Source organism: Mytilus californianus, unplaced genomic scaffold, assembly GCF_021869535.1.
Source record: "Mytilus californianus isolate M0D057914Y unplaced genomic scaffold, xbMytCali1.0.p SCAF_10, whole genome shotgun sequence".
In the NCBI taxonomy this organism is placed as follows: domain Eukaryota; kingdom Metazoa; phylum Mollusca; class Bivalvia; order Mytilida; family Mytilidae; genus Mytilus; species Mytilus californianus.
The window spans coordinates 37523852-37547382 of NW_026262582.1; the positions used below are offsets into that span (position 1 = coordinate 37523852).

The 23531-nt window shown below is 30.0% G+C and overlaps 1 protein-coding gene and 1 long non-coding RNA gene across 2 annotated transcripts; both read right to left on the reverse strand.

Moving 5' to 3' along the window:
- Positions 1-1861: 1861 nt before the first annotated feature.
- LOC127718056 (uncharacterized) lies at positions 1862-12215 on the reverse strand. Its single transcript, XM_052223962.1, has 5 exons — positions 12172-12215; positions 10124-10149; positions 9003-9143; positions 8170-8246; positions 1862-3314 (listed from the first exon to the last, which is right to left on the reverse strand). Exons 1-5 carry the CDS (start codon positions 12213-12215, stop codon positions 3087-3089), a joined length of 516 nt encoding a protein of 171 aa, XP_052079922.1. The 3' UTR covers positions 1862-3086.
- A 699-nt stretch (positions 12216-12914) lies between these two features.
- LOC127718059 (uncharacterized) lies at positions 12915-17649 on the reverse strand. The gene is made up of 4 exons (XR_007989543.1): positions 17563-17649; positions 15227-15538; positions 13514-13615; positions 12915-13039 (listed from the first exon to the last, which is right to left on the reverse strand). It is a non-coding gene; the product is annotated as an uncharacterized LOC127718059 (long non-coding RNA).
- Between the last annotated feature and the right edge of the window lie 5882 nt (positions 17650-23531).

Genomic DNA, 23531 nt, shown 5'->3' on the forward strand with positions numbered 1-23531 from the left:
TCCTTCGCTTTTCGCTATAGAGATGCATAATTCAAGGTTTGTTACTATGTCGAACAAACCTATCATAACGAGCCTGAAATAAAGGACACATAAGATAAAGTTATGTCTGTCTCACATCTTCATATAAGCTAGAAACTGTCAAAGAGGGTATGTTGAAAGCAAAACATTTGAGCTTCGCAATAGTGAACTTTCCATTTATGTGAACCAAAATTCCAGCAGCGCCTGCATATATATATACTATGTATCTCAAAGTTTATACTATATTCCAGGGTTTGCATTTCCAATCATAATTTTCTTGGTGAAGGGTTGCTGCCGACAACGAAGCTACCAAACCAACAGTTCCAAGTTTAAATTATACCTTCGTAAATTATAAGGACGCTATCACGAGTAAGATGACAGTTATGAAATATTTGTTTCATATAAATGACAAAGGATATGTTTCAAAGGTTATAACCACAATATTATCCTATTTTCCCCGAATATGTCTTTAAAGGATGACGTTCAAATTCCAAACTATTTATGCGATCATTTTAAGAGACTGTTAGAATACATATCGAAAATATATGTTGTGGGAACAATGAGGTTAAAATATATATAAAATATGAAATGAAACGCTAGTTTTGTATAATTTATTGAGGGATACAAAGAAAAATCCTCGAACAAAAATTGTATATATACGTAAAGAATGACATCCCCTGGTGTTTTCTATTACCTTGGACCTCGATAATATTTTCCAATGAACGAAATATAGCACATAACATATTTGTCAAATCTCGGTATATATTATGCGATATGATATTGAACATTGAATTTAAAACATCTGACGTATCTCATCTTAAAGAATAAAGACGTTAATTCTACTGAAAAAGACATAATGTACAAGATACAAGCTTATAGAGTTTTTGCTGTAAATTATATCAAGTTTACAACTATTCTTCGCAATATAAAATATATTTGTTCCGGAGTCAAACTTTAACATCAGATATTTTAAAAATTCTGTACGCTTCAAAATTTTATTAAATTTGACAAAAAGAAGATTTAGAGATTAAAAAAGTAAGTGTATTGTATATTATTGAAGAAATCACATATGTCCGTTGCCAAAAACGAAATGTACATTGTGAACATTGTCTTAAACCTTGAAAGTTGCCAATAACCTAACGATAAGCCAATGGAAATGTTGTAAATTCGTCTCATAATGCAGGAAAACCAATCAAATCAACTCAGTTCTTCTATTAATATTTATCATCACATATCGTGAGGTATGACATGAGAAATATCTCTGCACGCAAGAAATAGATAAGAGATAACATGCCACAACCATCATAGAAAATTTAGTGTATATTCTGTAAAACAAATCGTATTTGTTTTAGTGAAACTTGATTAATGATACTTTAGTGTAAACAATAACGTTACGATCTGTATCAGCTGAATTTTCTTAAAAAATAATTATATAGCAATGCAGTGAAAATTGATTTATTATGTAAGGTTAAAATGGCATAAACTGTACTTCTTACAAATTACATGTATAACACATGACTTGTAAATTTAATTCATTCATTGACACGTTATACGGTATTGTTAACCTTTGGTGTCACCACATAGTATTGATCAATTGATTTATTGCCGATTGTATTTCCCTTTTTAAGTATGAAAGATATTTAAATAGGCTAAAGAATTATATATATGTTTTCCATATTCTTAACTGAAAAACCTTTTGGTATAATAAGTTAGATTTCCTTCATTACAAAATGCTAACGTAGATGCAAGTTTTGTTTTAAATAAGCTGTTTATAAAATAACTTAATATTTAAAACAATAAAAGAAAATAGCTAATGTAGATACAACTAAGTGTTTTTAGTTGGTATGCGACATACCTAAGGATTTTTTTTGAAGTTTGAACGAAGCTGTTCCTTAAAAAAACTCATTCAAATTTGCTTTATTAATCGCATTTATTTGCAAAAATTGAAACAAAACGACTCTGTATTTAACTCAAAATTCATGGTTCTGCATATATTGTTAGTCAAAATGCGAACAAACAAATATTTAAAAAAACAACAAATATTTAAAAAGTCCTCCGATTTGCTGTTCAACGTCATGTTCATTGATATCACGAAGGACTTATGATTCCATCCTTGTCAATGATATGTTTTTGTATGAGGGATTACCTGAGTGCTCATTTATTTCTAATTCTTTTATGAGACACTCGTAGTAGTAGTAGTACACACAAAAACAAATCTATTTGAAGATTTGTCTGCAATACACTTATTGTAGAGAGATGATAGATATTTCACAACTTCTTTGTCTCTGAAACGATCGTAGAAAATTGTCGAGGTTATAAAACAATGAGATTATTGACATCCTAAAAAATATTGGTCAGATAGCAAAGATGAAATTGTAGTACATTTTAGATAGAGATAGAAATATGAAATAAATTAAGTGGTGTATTTAATGTGCTTTAATAAATAAAAAGGAATCAAAAGAAGAAAATATGTAAACTATCTTTTTATCTTATTGATCTCTACTAATAAAAATATGGAATTAAATAAGCAGAGAATAGCACTACTTGGTATGTATCTGTTTCAAAACATTCACAAGGAATGCATTATTCACTTACTTTATCAAATCAAATCCTACATTTATATTTTGGATATCTTCTAGTACCTGTTTCACGGATTTCCCTAGATTGGAAATCTATGCACGTCCTTTTCAACAAGTTAGTGATTCTTTCCGTTTCAATATGAAATGTATTAAAGTATTTTTCCGCAAATGAAGCAAATCTGTGTGGCTGTTTAAGTTATTTTTCTTTTAAAACAGGATATTCATATTCTTAAATTTATGACAAATACATTTTCATCCTTTTCATTTTAAAAAAATATAAACAAATACGAGTACATAATAAATCTAAAAAAAAACCCATTCAAATACAACCGACATCAGGGTGTATCATACTTACTGCATTTGTTCTTATAGTTTATCAACTAAATCATGACATCTTTGTTTTATTTTAAGTCAACCAAATCAATAAAGCCTCAATAAATAGTAAGAGTTAAAAGAATAGCAGAGTATCAGTTTTTCTGACGTCATTCATTACAGACAAGTGTTTTCGTAATTACGACTGTTGACATCAAGGTTTTGAATAAAGATAAAATCATCTTCACTATCACTATCGCTATGGTCTGACTGTACTACCCCTCTTTTCAGTGAATGATCTATTCCGGTGTAAATTGTTCTGTTTTCTATCCCATGAATTTTAGTTTGCAGTGAATCAACTGGCTTGATTAAAACCTCTGCATAGTGTAGACCTGGTGTGCATTCCTATGATAAATAAGTACACATATTTTAAAAACTACACAACACAATATGCATCATTTAAAATACATTAACTTACCGTTAACGCAAAGTATTTTACAGTGGGATGTCATTAAATAGTCATAAATAATAATCAACCCCTGTTAAGACTACGTTTTAAGACAAATTCCACATTGACATTATTTGTTTGTTTAAAGAATTATGTACATTTAGTAATATATCATTAATGAAAAAATAATAAGAATTCAAAAGCTTTCAACACAGGTGTTTCTCTCTAAACTTCCGAACTATTCTATTTAAGGAATGACTGTCTATGAAGAAATAACATAAAAAATGTGGTGCACACTAAATAAACCGCGAAGCGGGTTATTTTAAAGTGTGAACCACATTTTTGATGTTATTTCGAATAGACAGAACAAAAGTTACAGTCATTCCTTATAATTTAATTTTAAATTGCTTTTTAAACCGGAGTAATTATTAAAACACGTTGATGACGTCACAGTCACATGACAAAATTATCTCTATGAGCTGATAGACAAAACACTGTCAGCCAATTAGAAGACGCGTTACATTCAAAATTAAATTATTGAATTATGAAAAGTCTTAGGTGTAAAACCACCATTGATTTTCCCCTATTAGTCTTTGTTTAATTTGCATTTTTCAAAAAAATGTGCAGAATTCATCTTTGTTTCAAATAAAGAAATACTTGGCATGCGTAAAGTTATATCCTGTCTAATACTAAAGACACAATTTCCCACAGCATTTCATTGCATATAAGAAAAAAAAAACCCATCACTGTAAGTTAACTAATCAAATTGTCGATCCCTATTTTTCCTTATTTTTGAAACACCTAATATATATATTTATGACCAAGATTTTTTTTACTGAAATGAAATGTAGGATTTATTTCCTAGATTTGTCAAATTCAAGATAATGTTCTATTTTTTTATCCTTTTATCGAATGCAACCGGATGTGACACTATAATTTATTGGTATTACACCTAATATGACACATTTTCACGTCTATAAAAAGTCTGCAATTACATTCAATCCTCTGTGTTTCTATACCAGAACAAGGTATAATTAAAATCTGTTCAAATCTATACTGAAATGATAATGACTTATGCGTATTTTTTCGCGTAAAGTTTTTTATTGTTAAAACAGAAACAAAACTATGGAGTTTCTTGAGAATGATCGTTATCTTTTCGTTATTGATATACCAATTTTTGTATAAAAGGTATTACATGCAATGAAATAAATGAAATATGAACCTCGAATAAAAATATGTACAATTTGTAATTGTATAACAGAACCCTATAAATCTGCTAAACGAAAACATTTCATATTCTTGGATTCATGGTGTCTAGGCTGCGTTTGTGTGCGAACAATTGTCAAAAAGTAGTATATTAGTAGCTTTTATCTAAAGCTTAAATTTTAAAAACAGCAGGTAAGTAAGTTGCGTTCAATTACCTTAAATGAACAAATGTGCAGCACTCATTAACTGAACATATTTATAAAAAAGAGGAAATATTTTTGATAAGGAAATATTTACACACAGATATAAATAACCAAATTGCGTGTATTCACTTTTAAATACTTATATTTAGTTTGACCTTACCAGGAAATGTTAAAGTTCATTGTTTGATTCATTTGTCATGTGCTATTAAAAAATAAGTACAAGAACTGACTTAAATTGATTCCTTATATAAAAGATTCATAACTTTTTTTTATTAGACTTCTTTAACACACGATCCTCTACATTCTAATGTTCAAATGATCGTCTAAAAAACATATTTCAACCTTTATCACAAACTAATGGATAATGTTAATACAATATATTATGGTTTAAGGAATGGATCAATAAGTCTTTGAAACTGAGTTTTGTAAGATGGTAAGTTTGACGACAGACATTCTGTAAGAAGCTATCGAAACACACATTGTAATCCTTTGCTGACTTGTTCCATAACTTATGAGGCCTAAAAAAGTTATGAGGGTGCTTCCCAGGAAAAATCCACATGTGCTTGTTTTCTCTTTAATTAACGGTTTGATAATGATCATATGTCTAAAAGTGATGCCATATGGCTAAGAGGCAGCTACCTTTTTACATAAAAAAAATAAAAAGGATGTAATCCCAGCATAAAACAAAAGTCTATACACATTCCAGTTCAAAATATTCAGTTTCCTATCATCGTTTTCTTGATAAGTGTTTGATTGCTGTTCTTTCCCAACGAGTACAGTACTACCTGTGACTTTATCTTATTAATGGTGGCCATAAAAACTATGTCAACCATGTTGGCCCTATATGTCCATCAATATCCCCCCTGTTGCTTAATTAATACTCAAGGTATAAATAAAAAACTAGTCAAGGATAAAGGGAATTCATGACTGCATTGAAGTGTTAAAATTATATAACTTACGGGTCAAGTGTCTCAGGTAAAACATATGTGTTTGTCAAATTTAATCATTGTTAATTACTGTGAGTATGACAAGAAAATTCTAAAAAAAAAAAAAATAATGAAACTAGTTGAACATATAGCGTAATAACATTTATTTTGAAAAAAATTGTCTCATGACTGTTTGTTTTGATGTTATACCTTTTAAATAATTCTATCAATTTAAGTTATTTTTACATGTATGTTTTGTTAAGTGAAGAATAAATGAATATCATCTTCTAATATAATGCAAACTTTCACAATGCCTGCCTTTTTCTATTGAAAAGGTGTTTCTCAAATTAATTTTCTAAAATCAAAATTGTTTATCTTAGAGAGACTGATCTGCATTCAACATTGTTTAACAAATGTTTAAGATTATCTTTAGGACTTATTCTAAATAAAATTTAGGAAATTTATTATTTTTCTATTGAATAAATATATTCAAAATATATTCATTACAGCAAAAGTTGATAATATTTTTATTGTCATACATGTATAAACTTATTATAATGAGTTTGTGATAAAAAAAACCAAAAACAAACATTAGAATGCAAAGAAATAATTCTAAACACATGGAAAAAAAATATTAGGTTTCTGCGCTCAGTTCTAATGACTATTTTATAAAGGAGGCAATATTTAAAACATGTTCCATGTTGAAGAGTTTAAGCATTTCTTTTACTTTTTGTTCTTGGGTAACATGGATAAGAGACATTACTATGAGAAGGTAAACAATTTTCAAATAGATTATCTCCAAGTTGTTTTGTTAATTTTAATTACAAGGAGGAAGTGTTCTTCATCGTCCAGCAAGTGGCACAGTTTACATATTCTATCCTTTCTAGGAAATTTACTTTTTGTCCTATCAAATGTGTGACTTTATGTCCGGTGACTTTTTGTCCTGTGACTTTCTGTCCGTCTACCATTTTATATTGTCCACTATTTTCTATTTCTAGATTATGACCACTAATTCTTTACTAACTGAAGCATTTGAGTTTACAGTTAAGTTTTCATCATAAGTTTTTATTCTATTTTCAAAAATATCTTTATATTTTTCTGTAAATTCATTTTTAATCAAGGGCTTTAAAGAGTCTAATTCATTCAAGTCCCTGCACAAAAAGTGATTTAATTAATAGACCATACAACTGTCACAATTTATTTATTTGGAGACAAATTTTGGCTGTTAACTGACAGAAATTAGCCAAACTGAAAATAACATGTTTGATAAGTTTACAATTGTTTCAAAAAACAAGACAATGTTTCTTTAGATAATTTCTTGTCATAAGATTCACGTTATTTTGAGAGATAAGAACATTTTGCATTATGATTGGAATTTGTAATGAGCATTTATCAAAATTTGATAACAAGGTGGGCATTTGGAAAATTTAAGTCTCTTCGGTGATTCGTCATGCACAACTCCTGTTTCGAGATTTGAAAAAAAATAATGATTAACAAAAATTGTTAATTCCTAAATTATATAACGATATTTGTAGTTTTCCTGAATAATAATAAAAAGTACAATTTTGTTATCAAAATTTATTGTAAAAGGATTGATATTGATCATTTTATTTTGTTAAGAAACAGGCTTGTTAAATTACTTGCTTCATGGGTCCTTCAAACATATCATTTGCACGATTATAAGTTATAATTCATTTCATAATTCAAACAAACAATTGAATACAACGTACATCATGTACAATAACTTTTTTATTACTTAAAAAAATAATTATTTAAAGGATTCTCTGTTTTGTTTTTGAAATGCTAGTCAATAACTTATCTTTGATTTTTTTTTCATTTCTACTCAAGATTATAACCAAGAAGAAATTAAAAGAATAAGAAACAAAAAACAAATAAAAAAAGACATACAAAAATGATTAAAAAAAACCCCCCAAAAACCATTAAAATAAAATAAAAATAAATAAATTTAAAGACAGAAAAATCAACAAATAATATAAATTATCAAAGATTAAAACAACATTGTATTCTACATTTAAAAAAAGGTGAAATTTCAATTTTAAAAGAAATCTGAGTTACCTGTACAGGTAAATTTTAATGAAACATACAAGCTGAAAACTTCAACCCTGATTGGTTTCAACAGGTAACATAATTAAATAAAAAATCAACTATGTTTTATGACCCCAATAAATGGCCAAAATCTCAAGATTAAATACCCCAATAAATGGTCACCATTTGATGTCGACGATACAAGAGAGTGGACATAATTAAGAGGATGTCCCAGGTTGTACTGTATGCTAATGTACTAAAAAGTGTACGGTGGGTCATTTTATGATAAGGACAAATAATAGCACTGAAAAAAGAGTGAATGCAAAGAGTTAACAAAAGCTTCATGAAATGCCAAAGATTACATTATTATCTATTAAGGGGTGAATTAATTAAAATCAATCATTATTGTAACTGGGAAGACAGTCCATTACATGTAATTTAACTGCACTTGACTCGTTTGTATTTCTTTCATTGCTGGTAGCACTTCTATACTCACAAACACCAAGATCTGAAAAGCAAAGTATGTTTTTACATGATCAGAATATTTTTGAAATCTTGATGAAAGTAAAGGAGATTTTTCATCACAACTTGAGTCAAAAAGATACAGTAACAGTCTGATTAACTTATTTTTCCTTCATCTAGTTAAAACGTTTATGTTGAGAAAACCTTACTGTTGACCTAAACACATATTGGCAATTTTACCAAAGAAGAGTAATATCATTCTACTCAAATATAAAAAAGGATAGAAAAGGGAGGATCAAACAAATGCATTTATGCTTTGCAGTGTTGAGCATTTTTGTTATTAAGAATGCCATTAATTAGTGATTTGTAGTTTGTCTCTAGGAAATCTATACAGTAATACATATTCAAGTAATGCCCTTCTGGCTAATAGATATATGAAGAGATTAAAAATAATTTGTCTGATGTACGATTATACGTTGGTAATACACAATGTGTTAGTAAATGCGCTAACAAAATCGATCTGAATGTACTTTTAATTTTGTTTTGAAATTAAATGTCGTATGAATAATTCAGAACTTTTACATCGATATGTTACGCCATGAAGTTATAGTTTCTCAGATTGCATATTCGATATGAAATGCATCACACGTTAATTTGTGATTCAATCAAAATTGCTTCTTAATCAACAGTTACATTGTGCCTTTGTCTATTTTGGAATAAAAAAATGAGAACCCTCTTCCCATAGAAATGTAAAACTTGTTTTTCGTTTTTAATAATATTGTTCAGTAAATTTTACAATTACCTGCATCATTAACATAAATGATTGGTTCGATATATTCTTGAACTGTTCTATCATGAAACGGCATTTCCGGTTCGGTTGAATTTTCATTTGGTGGAACATTTGAATTCTGGTACAACTGATTTTCTACAGTATTATCTTCTTCTGAAAATATTAAGATGATATAATGCAATAATGTGTGTTTTTATACACGATTGGTTTTAAAATTTTTGGCTATGAGCACGATGCGCGTTTCTAATGGAGGCAAGTTCAGTCGAGCTCATTTAACGGACAAAATGAAAAAGAGAGTCATTATAATTTACTTAAGCAAAGCTTTTTTATGATGTCTCTTTGTGCACAACCTACTTGTACATATTGTATCGTTGTATTCATTGTTCTACATAAGGAAATGTCTGTATCAACTCAGGAATATGACAGTTGTTTTCCGTTTGTTAGATGTGTTTGAGCTTTTAATTTTGCCAATTGTTTTCATGTTAGTTTACCTTTTATTTTGGTTAACGAAGGGAAGTCAGATTATGTTTTAATCTGTCTTTAATTAAAAAAACAATTAGGATTCAGATGTTTTATATGTTCAATTCAAATACCAAAAAAGAAAAATGAATGAAGTAACCAAGGAGGGAGGAGTAATGTACCTACTTTTTGTATTAACCAATAATGATCTATGTATTTTTAAGAATATGAGTAGATCAAAGCTCCTAGAGCAGATATTCTCAACGAGGTATTGCAGGCTTGTAAATAAAACAGATATTAGTCATTTGACAGTCCTAGTAAAGCCACTACGTTTTTGAAGATATTATGCAATGATGATGTTCAGATGATTGGAGGATGATCGATATTTGGATATCAGTAAACAAATGTCAACCAATTTGACGTTGGTACGATACATAATACGAAAGCAGAACTGAAAAAAAATTTGTGCTTCCAAAGCGATTTTCTTAATATGTATATCTTTACCATTGTTAGTTATCAGATGTCAAATTAGATTATATATAATCATGGAATTTGCACATGTGTTCACGTGATGTTTCTGTCTTTAATCCTGAATCTTTTATAAACAAGTGATCAAATATTTTTGTATTTAAGTTATATAGGATATACAGAAGACAACATGCATTACTATTTACCATTTATTTCTTCAGTTGTTGTATGGCTGAAATAGAAGTAGCATTTAAACTATATATCAATACATTCATATTGTTAACAATAACATAACAATAGTTTGTAACAGGTTCCAATTAAAATAAATCCGACTTGAAATATCTCTATAGCCAAAAAGAAGCAATTTAAGTGGATTCAAAAGTTTGTTTAAGGATATATTATGGTATCTACAATAATAGTTCGTTAAATTCTCATAACATTCAAACCATTTAATTAAGATTGACTATATATGTAATATTTGCTACATTTGTATATAACAAGAACCGTAAATTCAGTTGTTGCTTTTTATTATTATTATAATTATTCCTTTATTGTGATTTCACTTAAATTTGTTAGGTTGATCTACTTTTTTATCCAGTTAATTAAAAGGTTTTGACCTTGATATCACATATGATACCGATAAAAACAAATTTCACTTGTGTTTCGAGCTCAACACTTTTGATATTTGGCATCCGATAAATTTTTGTTATCTAACTTTTCGCTAGTGTTCCGGTATAATTGTCCAAGCAATTTTCATCAGTTTAATATTGCATTTTATTTGCTCTTCATTTTCTATATTTGATTTGACCTTACAATATGTTTTTATCATATCAATAGATTTATCATATGTAAATTTAATGCCTGTCTGGCGCACCAAAGTTTCCGTATGGTATCTATAACAACCATTGGTAGTAGCCCAGTAGTTAGTATTCTAGTCTTAATACGAACAATTATTGATACGATAATATTTTGTAAATTTGCTGATTATAAAATGTTGAATTATTTGCATCGTTAAGATTTAAACAATGGACACATTTCCATAACCGTTCAGATTTTCAGTTATGATTATCTTTAATTTCGGTTTTGATTGGACCACCACTAAAAATTCGTGGGTAGGCGAAACACGCGTATTTTAATATATATATATTGATATTTTTAATGAGTTTTTTAATTCACTGGGTCGGTAAATGTGATGATAAACGTTTTGTGTACCAGCACATTTTGTGTTGACATGACATATTATTGATACGGTTCTGTTTTAATGACAAATAACCCACTTAGCTGCAACAAGCATTTTTTTTTTATACAAAAAGAAAGCCCCGTTTATATAAACAAAATTGCATTTAGACTTTATATTGTTTGTCCATATAGGGGTATAACATGGTTAATTTTACAATGAAGAACTGAGAAAGTCGTATTATTCCCCGGCTTTTGGTTTGTTAAACATATGTTAAATGTAAAGTAGTTTTAGCAGAAAAAAAATGTGTTGTTTTTGTAATATATGTTAACAGTTTATGCTCAACCTTTAACGTCAGATAAATATTGAACATATATCAGTTTGTAATTTTTTCAGTTTTGCGTGTAAGAAAATTTCTACTTTCCAAACCTATAAGTTCCAGTTTTGTTATTTTTTTTCATATCACACTGTATGACTGGTGATGCATGCATAGCTGGATACATTTGTTTTGTAGACGCACCTACTATAACTCTATTTGAAACTGACTAGGCTCTGAATTTGTTAATCCAATCGTTTTTGTTCACTTTCATCACTAGCGATATTTCAAAGGACATCTGTATACTGCTGTTAAGTTCAAATTGAGGAAAAATGCAAATGTTTTGACTCACTGAAACAGCAGCTCTCTTCAGTTAAGATTTTTATATTTGTATGACTTCTTGATATTTTCATACAAGAACTACATATGTTTGAATGTTATAGTTTTCCAAGGTTCTTGCTTTATATTCATGTTGGAGTGAAACGTATTAATTTAATTAAATATATACATTGTACAAATTAAGGAGGCCACCGATCGGAGAACCAATAAACAATACAAAGCTACATTATTAGACGACTCGTTCTATTCTGACGATGCCTTATATGCTATAACGACGAGCGAAAATATGAAAATTACATCATAATTACAATAAACTGCACTATGTTTGAACAATAATGCAAAAATCAATATGCATTTTAACAATCAAAAGACCTAATCAACACATTTTTGTTAAAATATTGATCTATCATAAAATAGTTTACCTTTCTGTATCTCTTCGACATGACAAAAGAAAGGAACTCAACATTTCACCTAAAATACCGACTAGATATAATGTTTATGTAAGCACTATGAATACAACTCGAAATAATTTGTCCCAGTGGGAGAAAAAAGGCAGTATGTTTTACCTTTTCACAATAAAGAAAGTTTTGCCTTAACCAACATCTCCCTAGCTTTTAAGAAGATTAATTTCATTGTTTTTTCATAGTTTGAATCAAAAATGGTTGTCATTGTTTCTTAATTTTATTGAGATAATGGACGATCTTTGCATTGGTGTTGAGCATAATAATGTCTGCGTGTACATTTGTTAAACCTGGCCATCTCTTAGCTTCCGGTACACACGAGAGCTCTTGGGTTTTTGTAGGGTTCTTGTTGCATAGTATTTGTAAAGATGTCTATGAAGTGGCTTTTGACCTACATTTGCCCTTACGTTTTCAGTTTCTCTCTATTTTAATGTATATTTGGTATCGATTTGCTCGTTAGTCTATTATGCATCTTTTTTTTCTCTATTTGCCGACATTCAAAAGTGTAGGGTTGAGTACTTAGAAATCTCTAGCTTAAAATTACATGTAAATGGTTTGTCCGAAATACGGAACATCATCAGTGGTTTAGCAATAGTTGAATGTGTTATTTAGTTTTAGGAAATAGAGTATTCGTGTCAGATGTATCTGACAGATATATCCCTCTTTATCCCAAAATATTGTTTTAACTGTATTTTCTTACCAATAGTTATCCCTTTTTCTCTTGCTAGAAGTCCGATAATTGTGAAAGAACCTCCGATCAGCACAAGAGGTAAAAGTACAAGCAAAATTATAGAATTTTGTTCCTTGTTTCCTTGTTTACTTTTTGGAACTACAACAGATATAAATAAATGCAGATATATACATGAACAAAATGCTAAAGTAAAGATGGTCGGCAATAATAATCAATTTCATAATGTATTGTATTTAAGAATTGAATGTTTCTTTTTGTAAATTCATTGAGGTATAAAAGCGTTGACCGAACTACATTTTATATGAAATTACTATAAGAAGCATTCAAAACTGATAATTACATTTTTAGCTGATCATAAAACACGATTTCTATCAGAATGGTTTTACCTGTGCACTTGATTGCATTGGAGCTCGTGTCATCATGATGTAATATTTCATTTTAAATTGAAGGTTTATTTCAGAATGACGCGAGATGGCTGGAAGCCAATCAAAATAACGTTTTACAATGAAACATACATGACATGTAATTATATAAATATAAATTTGACCATTGCTGAAAGTAGTTTTGATATTTGTATTGGTTGTTAAAGTCAAGTGGTTTTACTGTACTTACATTGAAAATTGGTAGTCTGTACAAGCATTGGAGTACTTGATATGATCCCATAAATTTGAGTTGTATAACTTGTTGTAGTTGTTTCATTTTCTTTGTATTTGTCTTTAAGAAGCACATACAATTTGAAAAGTTAATTAATTAAATTAAGCTTTGATTCAATCACCAACGTCACATGTTCCTTATAAGATATCTCAATACAAGAAGCGAAAGTTACTAGATGGTCATTCAAACTTTTAAGTCCAAATTAAGATGACAACGCTATGGCTAAAAAAAACCAAAAGACAAACAATTGTACACACAACACAAAATAGCAAACTAGAGACAAAGCAATATGAACCACATCAAAAACTTCCACTTGCATCTGTGATTTTAACTTCACTATTTGGAACTATTGGTTTTAAAGCGTCCTTGTGAACAGCAACCTTCTATCAAGGAAATCATGTTGGGAAATACTAGCTCTGGGATATTGTATCAATTGGGAGTTTTAGACTCCGTGTGCAGGCGCTGTTGGAATGTTGATACATACAAATGGAAAGTTCACAATTTTGAAGCTGAAATCATCTTATTTGTCGTAAAGTTTTGTTTTCGACATACCTTAATTGTCATTTTCTAGATGTAAATTAAGATATTAGGCAAACTTAACTGTATCTGTTCTGATCTTTATCTAATGCTCGATGAGATAGATTCGTTCAACATAGTAACCAAACTTTGAATTGTTTATTAAGATAACATAATTTGCATAGCGGAAAGTGAAGTTAAATGATACTGCTAACTTCTTATCTTTTTTCTATGAAGTTCCTTTATGAAGTCATTCTCATAAGAATAAAGGAACAAGTCGGAAAGAAGAAAGGCACGCGTGATTTCTATGGAAATGCCGATTGTTTGTTGAAAAAACACGTTCTTCAAACGTAAGAATTATTTTGTCAATAAAAAAATTAAGTATCATGATAAAATCAGTTGCAGAGAATTTTTTTGTTTGAATCAAAATGATTTTTAACAAAATGGGATTTATTCCTCCATAAAGCAAGATACTTGTAGCGACTTTGGCCATTCTTTATCATGAAACAATGCAATACCTACTCTTTCAATTTGTTTTTTAGTTTGGAATGGGCAAAACTTGTGTTAAGTGTAGAAAAGTCAGATGCTTAAATACTACTGCAAGATGAAAGAGTTTTAGACTGAATGCACTCAAAAAGATCTTTGAATATTTTTAGTGGCCACGTCTGATTCACGCCACCTCTAAAATAGGTAGTTTCACAATAACTTCATAGCCCGGCTTTGACTTCTTATAAAAATGACTAAGAAAGAGGTTTCGTGGAGCACTTGAAAGACCCAGCAATACACCGTAACTAGCAATGATATTGTTTGACATTCCTCGTAATTGCTAATGTTGAATGGGAACAAGGCAAATGATCTCATGGATTATTTCCATTGGCTGTAAAACTCTTGAATTTTGCATTATCCATCCGACAATGCAAAATGTTTAGACATTCAGCCTTGTGATTTCAATAAGGGGACATTTAGTTGCATGACTCGTGTAGGGAGAGTGTCACCTCATATACAGGGTACCAATGTCTTGAATAAATTATGCAGTACAATGTAGGTTATATATGTTATTCAGTCAATAGATAAATATATACTCATCAAAACATTTAAAAACCATTACACGAAATAATTAAAACAGAAAGAACACTAAGTTCCCTATAAACGTACCTAATAAAGAGACGTTATATCTCGTCTCATGAAACAGTCCATCATTGCTAAATCTGCAGATATAACAACCAGTGTTTTCCTCCTGAAAATTTATTATAATCAGGTCATAGCCTCCTGCATTTCCTTGCAGTGAATATTTGGTTAGGTTCAGGTTTGGGTTCTTGTCATTATTTAAAAAGTAAATGTCATTTCCCTGTCCTGCATTGATGACATATGGTCCTAACCATGTCGCTTCTCCTTCAGAAATGGAACATTTCAAAACAAAAGTTCTGCCTTTTTGCACTTTCACCTTGATTGTTTCATTTCCAATTCCTGCGATTGAAGATAACACAAAAATACAATGCTACATACATTTCCATTTTTAACAGCCTTTTTCTACATTTTTGTCTGTATCATTATTAACATTTTGCAACTGTTGATCTTTCAATCTTTCCGGTAACCAGTAATCCCATGACATCAATAATATAATCATTAAAGTTTGGTATTACGTATACAAGAGAGCACATTTGCTACTAAAAACAATAGACCTCAAGTGTGCAACAGTAAACATGTAAACACCTATAGTGTCTCTTTGACACATTCCCCATTTTCATTCTCAATTTAATGATTACGTGACAGACGTCCCTATTCATAAATTATGGTTAACACTAGTACAGTGTAAAATACTCTGTTCAAATAGAATATTTGAATTGTTTGAATACACATATAGTTCAGAATTGACACAATTGTTTTCTGAGAAAACTCCATTCAAAAAATCATCGAAAGTATGAAATAATAGTATATTCTCAGCATACTCTAAATAGATATAAGAAGATGTGGTATGAGTGCCAATGAGACAACTCTCCTTCGAAGTCATAATTTGTATAAATAAACCATTATAGGTCAAATTACGGTCAAAAGTATACAAAGAGTTTGATATACCATATAGTTATATAGTATCTAAGTTTGTCGTGTGTTTCGAGAAAGAATTATCATTGTTAATATTTACACTTGTGCATCAGTAACATATTTCATATCAGGGTAATATACAATTCTAAAATGACTTCTTCACAAGCAGCTAAAATCCTACAAAATGTTTTTAAAACAAATGAATTTCCCAGGAAAATATATCGTTATTTTTGTTGATTCTACCTGTTCTAAGAGTATGAAGATGGTTGTTGTTCTTGTTTAATTCGTGTTTTGGTATTCTCTTATGAAGAAGAATTAAGTATTTAGGCTGCCTGTTTTTTTTCGTTTCTTTGACAGAGCAATATAATGTATCAACGGTGGAATGAGAGATCACGAAAATTAAAATAATGAAGTACTCTAACATGTCTAATGTGCTACAAGAAATGCGTACCACTCGGGGACACCTGAGATTCATTTATTTTGCTTAAACTTGATCATGTCGATATTGCTTTAGTTTTGAGGTTAGTACCTTTTTCTTTGCCATATGTCTGTGTCGTTTCAACCGGTAACAGTATTGTTTATACTTTGTCCTGCAAATCATGTTTCAATTGAAACATTTCACATTAGGTCAATTTGATCTTTGATTTACTGACTTGATGTTATTTTAGGGTTAATTCAGATTTATATATAGATAAGACCGTCAGTATTCCCGTTTGAATGGTTTTACACTAGTAATTTTGAAGCACTTTATGACTTACTGTTTGCTGTGAGCCAAAGCTTCGTGTTGAAGACCATACTCTGACCTATAATAGTTTTCTTTTACAAATTGTGACTTGTCTCATTGGCACTCATACCACATCTTCTTATATCTAATTAATTACCGATCGCTATTGCGTGATGCTTAATCATATATTACACTCATATCAATTATCAACGTATTCTAAACGTGTAACACGACCCGAAATCACATTATCTGCTTACCTTTCCGGAGCACACATGTCGGTGTTTGGTAGGGTTCGTGTTGCTCAGTTTACAATTTAAATTACGGTGCTTTGTTGCTTTCACCTGTGGATTTATCGTTTAATTGTATTACGTTTGTTATGTCAGTGTATGTATAATCTGCTATACAGTTTTGGAATTTTATCATTGTTGGCGGTCGTTTGGTGACCTTTAGTTACTAACGTGTATGATATTTTGTCTCTGTTTGCAGAATATTTTTATGACAATCCTACAACATCTTCGTATTTTTTGATTTATTTTTCTTCCGATGTATATCGTTTTTGACGCAATGGCGTTGTAAATGTTTCTTTGAGGAAGGAGTTTTGGATGTCCTTTGGTATCTTTTGTCATTTTCTGTTATATTTTTCGTCTTTTGCTATTGCTTGTAGTTATGATACATTTTATATTCGCTGTAACTGGTGTCTCATTTGGGTCTTATATAAATATACCTGAAACAATTTGTATCGTAACTGCTATCGCAATCACAGCTAAAATTGCTAGCATTTCATTCATAGTCCACCAACTTCATTTTATCTGTATAAAAAAAACCAAGAATAAATGTTCAATTCTTGCAACAGGTAATTCATTGAGATATACACAACTTAGAGAAATACAGATAGTGTTCATTAAGTCTTTGAGTTGAGTTCTTGCTATTTTAAATACACAAATAACTCTTAAAACCGTTTTTGATTTATGTTCATACTATAACAACTGTCTTTCAAGCTTTTGTGATTCCAGGAGCGGATCCATGGTAGAGACAGTGGTGAGTGAAGAGAGGCTTAATCATTTTGAAGGATTTTATGCAACATTTAAATAAAAAAATCGTATCACACTAATAGCAAGCAATCAAATGTGCCATTACATTGTTTTGTTAAATACTCATTGCATTAATAATAAAGTGTGTAAAGAAAGAATAATTCTGAAAGTGAAAACGATGATAAAGAATATGTTTAACCAAGTCAATATATAATATTGTTTCAAATAAATGTTTGAAGCATGATACTGTTTAAATTGATGACGGGTTCACTAAAAAAAAGAAACCACACATGCACTATATAACATAACACTGTGAATCCATCATATAATACTTGTAACAGATCATAATTCTATTACGTGTATGGCAGTTTTGAAAATCAAGATAAGCGCCTGCAAAATATCAAAAAAATATACATGCGTATACACGTAAATCAAGTTTTTTCGTCATTATGGTTGACACTTTACCTTTTTTGTTGCTCTTTTTATCCTCAAATAATTTATTTGTTATATCAAATGAATGCAGGTTCAAATTAGAATTTAATTTTCATTGTTGTCATATATCTACATATCGTTGAATTATTTCCGTATTGTGGCACATTTAACTTGTAACACTTCATTACCAGCACAATTTCCGTAGTTGTATAAATGTATATAAATATATATGGAAACATTTTCAACGATGAGTTGTGTTCAAGTTCAAACTCAATAAAAAAGGAAATAAAAAGTTGTAATTAAGTTAAATTAAACAATCTTGAAAATTGGAATGTCACAGACAAAGGTTGTTGTTTAATCAAAAGACGTAATTATAGTAGGAAACGGGTTAATATAAGCTAACAGCTTGTTTCTGGATCCTATTAATTATTCACTTGCATAAATATGTAAATGCCAATTTGTGAACATTACTTAACATGAATGTAATTAATAAAATATGTTTCCACTAATCAAAATACGTCACTCCTGAGATAACTTTAGGTAATGATGATACTGATAATTTGAATACATTTTTAATTATTGATAAGTACTTTTTTTTTATCATATAAACATAAACATAAGGAAATAAGGACTGCCAATTGGACAACTATCCACCAAAGATCAAATGAAGTTGATGGAAGCAATTAAAATCCAAAAACAATGAGAAAAACACATTAATTCATACTTTTAGAGAAACATATTGATCTAAAAGTCTTAATTCATGTATCCTTTTAATAAACATAGAACATTAGCAACAGCAACTTTAAAATTTGTGATAAATATTATAATTGACCGATGACACAAGCGATTTCTTTAAAACAGTTTATGTGAGACAATTTAGGTATGTAATGTTCATTAGTATTTTAAATTGATAGTCAACACAGCTAATCGAATGCAACTGTACGAATATACTCTTCAGATTGATGCTGATGCATAACCTGATGTTCAGTGGTTACCGTTTGTTGATGAATGTTTATAAATGTTTCACGTTTGTTTCTCGTTTTTTTCATATAGATTAGGCCGTGGGATTTCCTGTTTGAATGGTTTTAAATAGTCTAGTAATTGTTGTGCCTTTATAGCTTGCTATTCGGAATGAGCCAAGGCTCCGTGTTGAAGACCATACTTTGACCTATAATGGTTTACTTTGATCTTATTATTTTCATATTACACCTCATAAGAATTACCATGAGGAGACCCTCTTCGATGGAACATTATGTTGTACCGATAAGGTGTCTTATTCCACAAGAGTTATCCGTGAACCCTATGATAAATTAGTTTCTGGTCTTATCATTTCTAAAACTACATAATTGCTTGATACAAACACATGATTACAATTATTCTAGATTTCAAATATCAATCATTAACTGTTCTAAATGATAAGGTGGGGATTTCTCAAGTGAAAATTAAAGTCTGAATTTTCCTTTCTTAAAGTTATGATTAATGGCAGTCATCCTCAAACTTTTGAAATTAAATGGTGCATGGCTGCTAGAATTATAAGTCTCAAGGAAAACCTCAGCCACTACACTCTTATACTAACAACATTAATGTTATGGTTTAGTACTAGTAATATGAAGGAAAAAAAAAGATGACTCACACTATTTCCCGAATTATGATGAATTACTTCGCAATGTTATTGAGTGAAGACCTATGAATTATAAGTATATTTCTTTGTATTGTTTGTTTGTTTGTTTTTTTTTTTTGGTTTAAACTATGTTTTATAAAATACTTTTATGATTATAAGTATATTATTTTCCTTTGATATTGTATTGCATTGTATTGTTTGTTTAGTGTTTTTGTTTAAATTATGTTTTATAATATACTTTTCTGATTCCAATTCTTTTATAATTGTTTTGTTTCTGTGCTGCATTTGACAGAGGTGACCAACACTTATATGTTTACATGTAATGATTTATATCAGAGTTTATAAACATAAAAAAAACGTTCGGAAAATATTGCAGACATCAACGAAATTCACTGCAGAAAAAAGGAGAACCATGGTCCATTTTCGCTGAACTAGTATACATTATTATTTTGGAGCCAGCTAAAACCCGCTTCCATTGTGCGATATTGTGTCGCTGTGTTGATGACCTATTGCTGGACTTCTGTTGCTTTTTGCTCTTTGGTCGTGCTATTGTCTCTTGAAATACGCAGCTACGTGCAGTCGATTTTGTTAGAAGAACCAGTATATTGTGTAGTGAAGGTGTCATGCTGTAATCGCGATAATGGATCATTCTAACTACTTTTGAGTGTTCCAAAGATATCCTGTTGTACGAATTAATTTATGTCCCTATCCAACGAGCCCTGATATTCTAGTGGCAGTCTAAATTTGCTTTAACTTCATTCCGACCAACCTACCATACAGATATATAAAAAAGAAGATGTGTATGATTGCCAATGAGACAGCTTTTCTTAAGAGACCAAAATCACACAGAAATTAACAACTATAGGTCACCGTACGGCCTTTAACGATGAGAAGATCTAATACCTCATCTAATGCATCTACTATTTAAGGTCTGAATATTCATTTGATATTTGCCACTAGACATTGAACAGACTATCATTTTTCAGTTGTCTATCGATTGCGCTTGACACTTCAAATACTGCACAAAAAAGGTGAAAGTATAAACGTGTTACTGATATGAATGAGGAAATGAATAATTCAAAACGTTTTTTCATCAGTTTCTTCTAGTTTCTATATTACTTTTGCGTACTGGTCTGTTTACTTCCGCGTCATTATCAAACAATGGTGTCATGAAAATTTTGGGAAATTTATTTCTTGGTTTTTGTGTTCTTTAATCTGCTCTGATTCGGTCGACATTGACGAGTACCATGATGAAGAAATGTTCGTCTGTCGTAAGAAATTATAAACCTGACATTTTTTTTTTATACACTTTGTGTTTTCTAGGACAATAAACTTCGTTGAAAGACAAGTGACAATGCATAATGCAAGCTCTGAATATACCAGATTATTTGTATTTTATAAAAGTTGACTGCGATATTAAAACAAATACATGTTCGAAAAGACAAATATATTAAGGATGTCAAACTTAAGGATGTCCTTAGGAGACATTTAGAAAATTAAGAATTTGAGATTCATTCTCTGTAAGCATAAAAAAATTTCTGGTAAAGGGTGGGAAAATGAGGATCTCAAATTTCAATGAAACTTGATACTTAATACTCATATGTCACCCTTGTTTGTTATTTAGTGTACGATTGATACATGGAGTTGCCGTTGCCATGGATACCATACATTACAATACTTTTCTCATTCTCAAATCCGAGTTTCTTTTAGAGTTGGTTAAAATGGGTTGAACATATATAAAATTCAGTAAATTTCTTTGGCTAAAGACCAGATTCAGTTAAAATTATATTTTGTGTTGATATCATTTACATCGTCAGAACACTCTTCTGTAGTGCAGTTTGTGTTGTAATTGCAAAACAGTTTGTGTGTTTGCTGCTAAAGCTACTTTCATTTTCAACATAAACACAAAAGAGGTGTACTAAGCGAGATAACTGTAGCAGAATTTTGCACTCCTGATAGTAAATTTCTGTATGATCAAGGTTCATTTTTTTTCTTATTTGAAATTAAACATATCTTTTTTTTGGCATATAAAAACTATTAATGGAAACTTTGTTAATTCTAAGGTGCAATTTGAAGAAACACCAAGTTGGATTTTTAAGGTTTCTACTGAAAATTATCTAAAAATGAATTGTATGATAACCATGGCAATGAACATAACCGTTTTTTTTTATTATGACCATTATGTTTCTACATGACTAAGCATTCATTTAAAAAAAAAATATGAAAATCTGTGACCACAGGTTTCCATCATACTTTGATGCTTACAGAGAATGGCTCTCAAGATTGATACTATAACTAGGAAGAGCATTAGTTAAGGAACAAAACAAGCTAAAAATGTTGTGGAGCTTTTTTTTCCGAGTTATTTGATTTTTAAAAAATGGCGGGAAAAGGTTGACTTGGACTTTTACCTCATATCTCATTGGTATTATTTTGGTCTTAAAACGAAAGAACAGAAATATAGATTCTGCTTACATTTTGGTAAATAGCCTTTTATGAGCTATTTAGTCTGATATGAAAAGATAAATGGGTGATATGGGGCAAAATCTGTTACCTTGTATCATAAGGAAAATGTAGTCTATGTAATATTTAGCTCGATGTTTATCAATAAACCTGATCGTAGTTTTCTTTAAATTAACAAACACATCTTTTAACTAGCAGATAATTGTATTATAATTTAAGCTTGGCCTCTACTAAACGTAGAATTTTAATGTGTTGTCTGAGGTAAAGCCCATGCAAAGATCTAATTCCTTGCTCGATTTTGACTTACTTTTTATCCTTTTTGGTTTATAGCTCTTCATTTTTTAATATCCTTAGGATTTACAAATGTTTTGGCTTCGTGCATCACTAAAGAGATATTTATTGTAGGAATGCGCAGAAAATTGTTACCGTTCATGTTATTACTACTAATGGGTCGATGCCTCTGCTGGTGGTCTGATAGTCCTTGGGGGGTATTACCAGCCAAGTAGCTTAGGTACTGGCAAGAAAATAAGAATTGTGTGTTATTGAGATTAGATGTTGCAAAATTTTGGAAATAATGTATCTTCCTCATGCAAATATCTGATTCCTTGCCCGGCTTTGGCTTACATAAACACTACACGTACTCATACTTTTCATACGCTTCAGCATGGTTTGCATATTGGAAAAAGAAGATACGAAGGCACAAGATGGGACTTTTTTGTTTATTTTGTTTTATAAAATAACATACAAAAAAAGATGGTTATATCCATAAATCAAAATGAAATAATTGATATTATGAAAACTATTGATCCGAATAAGGCATCGGAACCAGATTTGATTAGTCACAGAATGCTGAAAATTTGCCCTAAGAAAGTGGCAGTTCCTTTACAAATAATATTACATAAATCTCTTCAACAATGTAAGTATCCTTCTAGCTGGAAGATTGCAAATGTAATTGCTATTTTTGAAAAAGGTTATTCGTCATTACCTTCAAACTATAGACCAATTTCTATAATAAGCTGTGTAGTTAAAATCATGGAACGAATTGTTTTTAAACATGTATATAATCATCTACATATGAATAAACTAATTTATGAATATCAGTCTGGATTTTTGCCAAAAAAACTCAACTGTACATCAGCTACTAGAAAT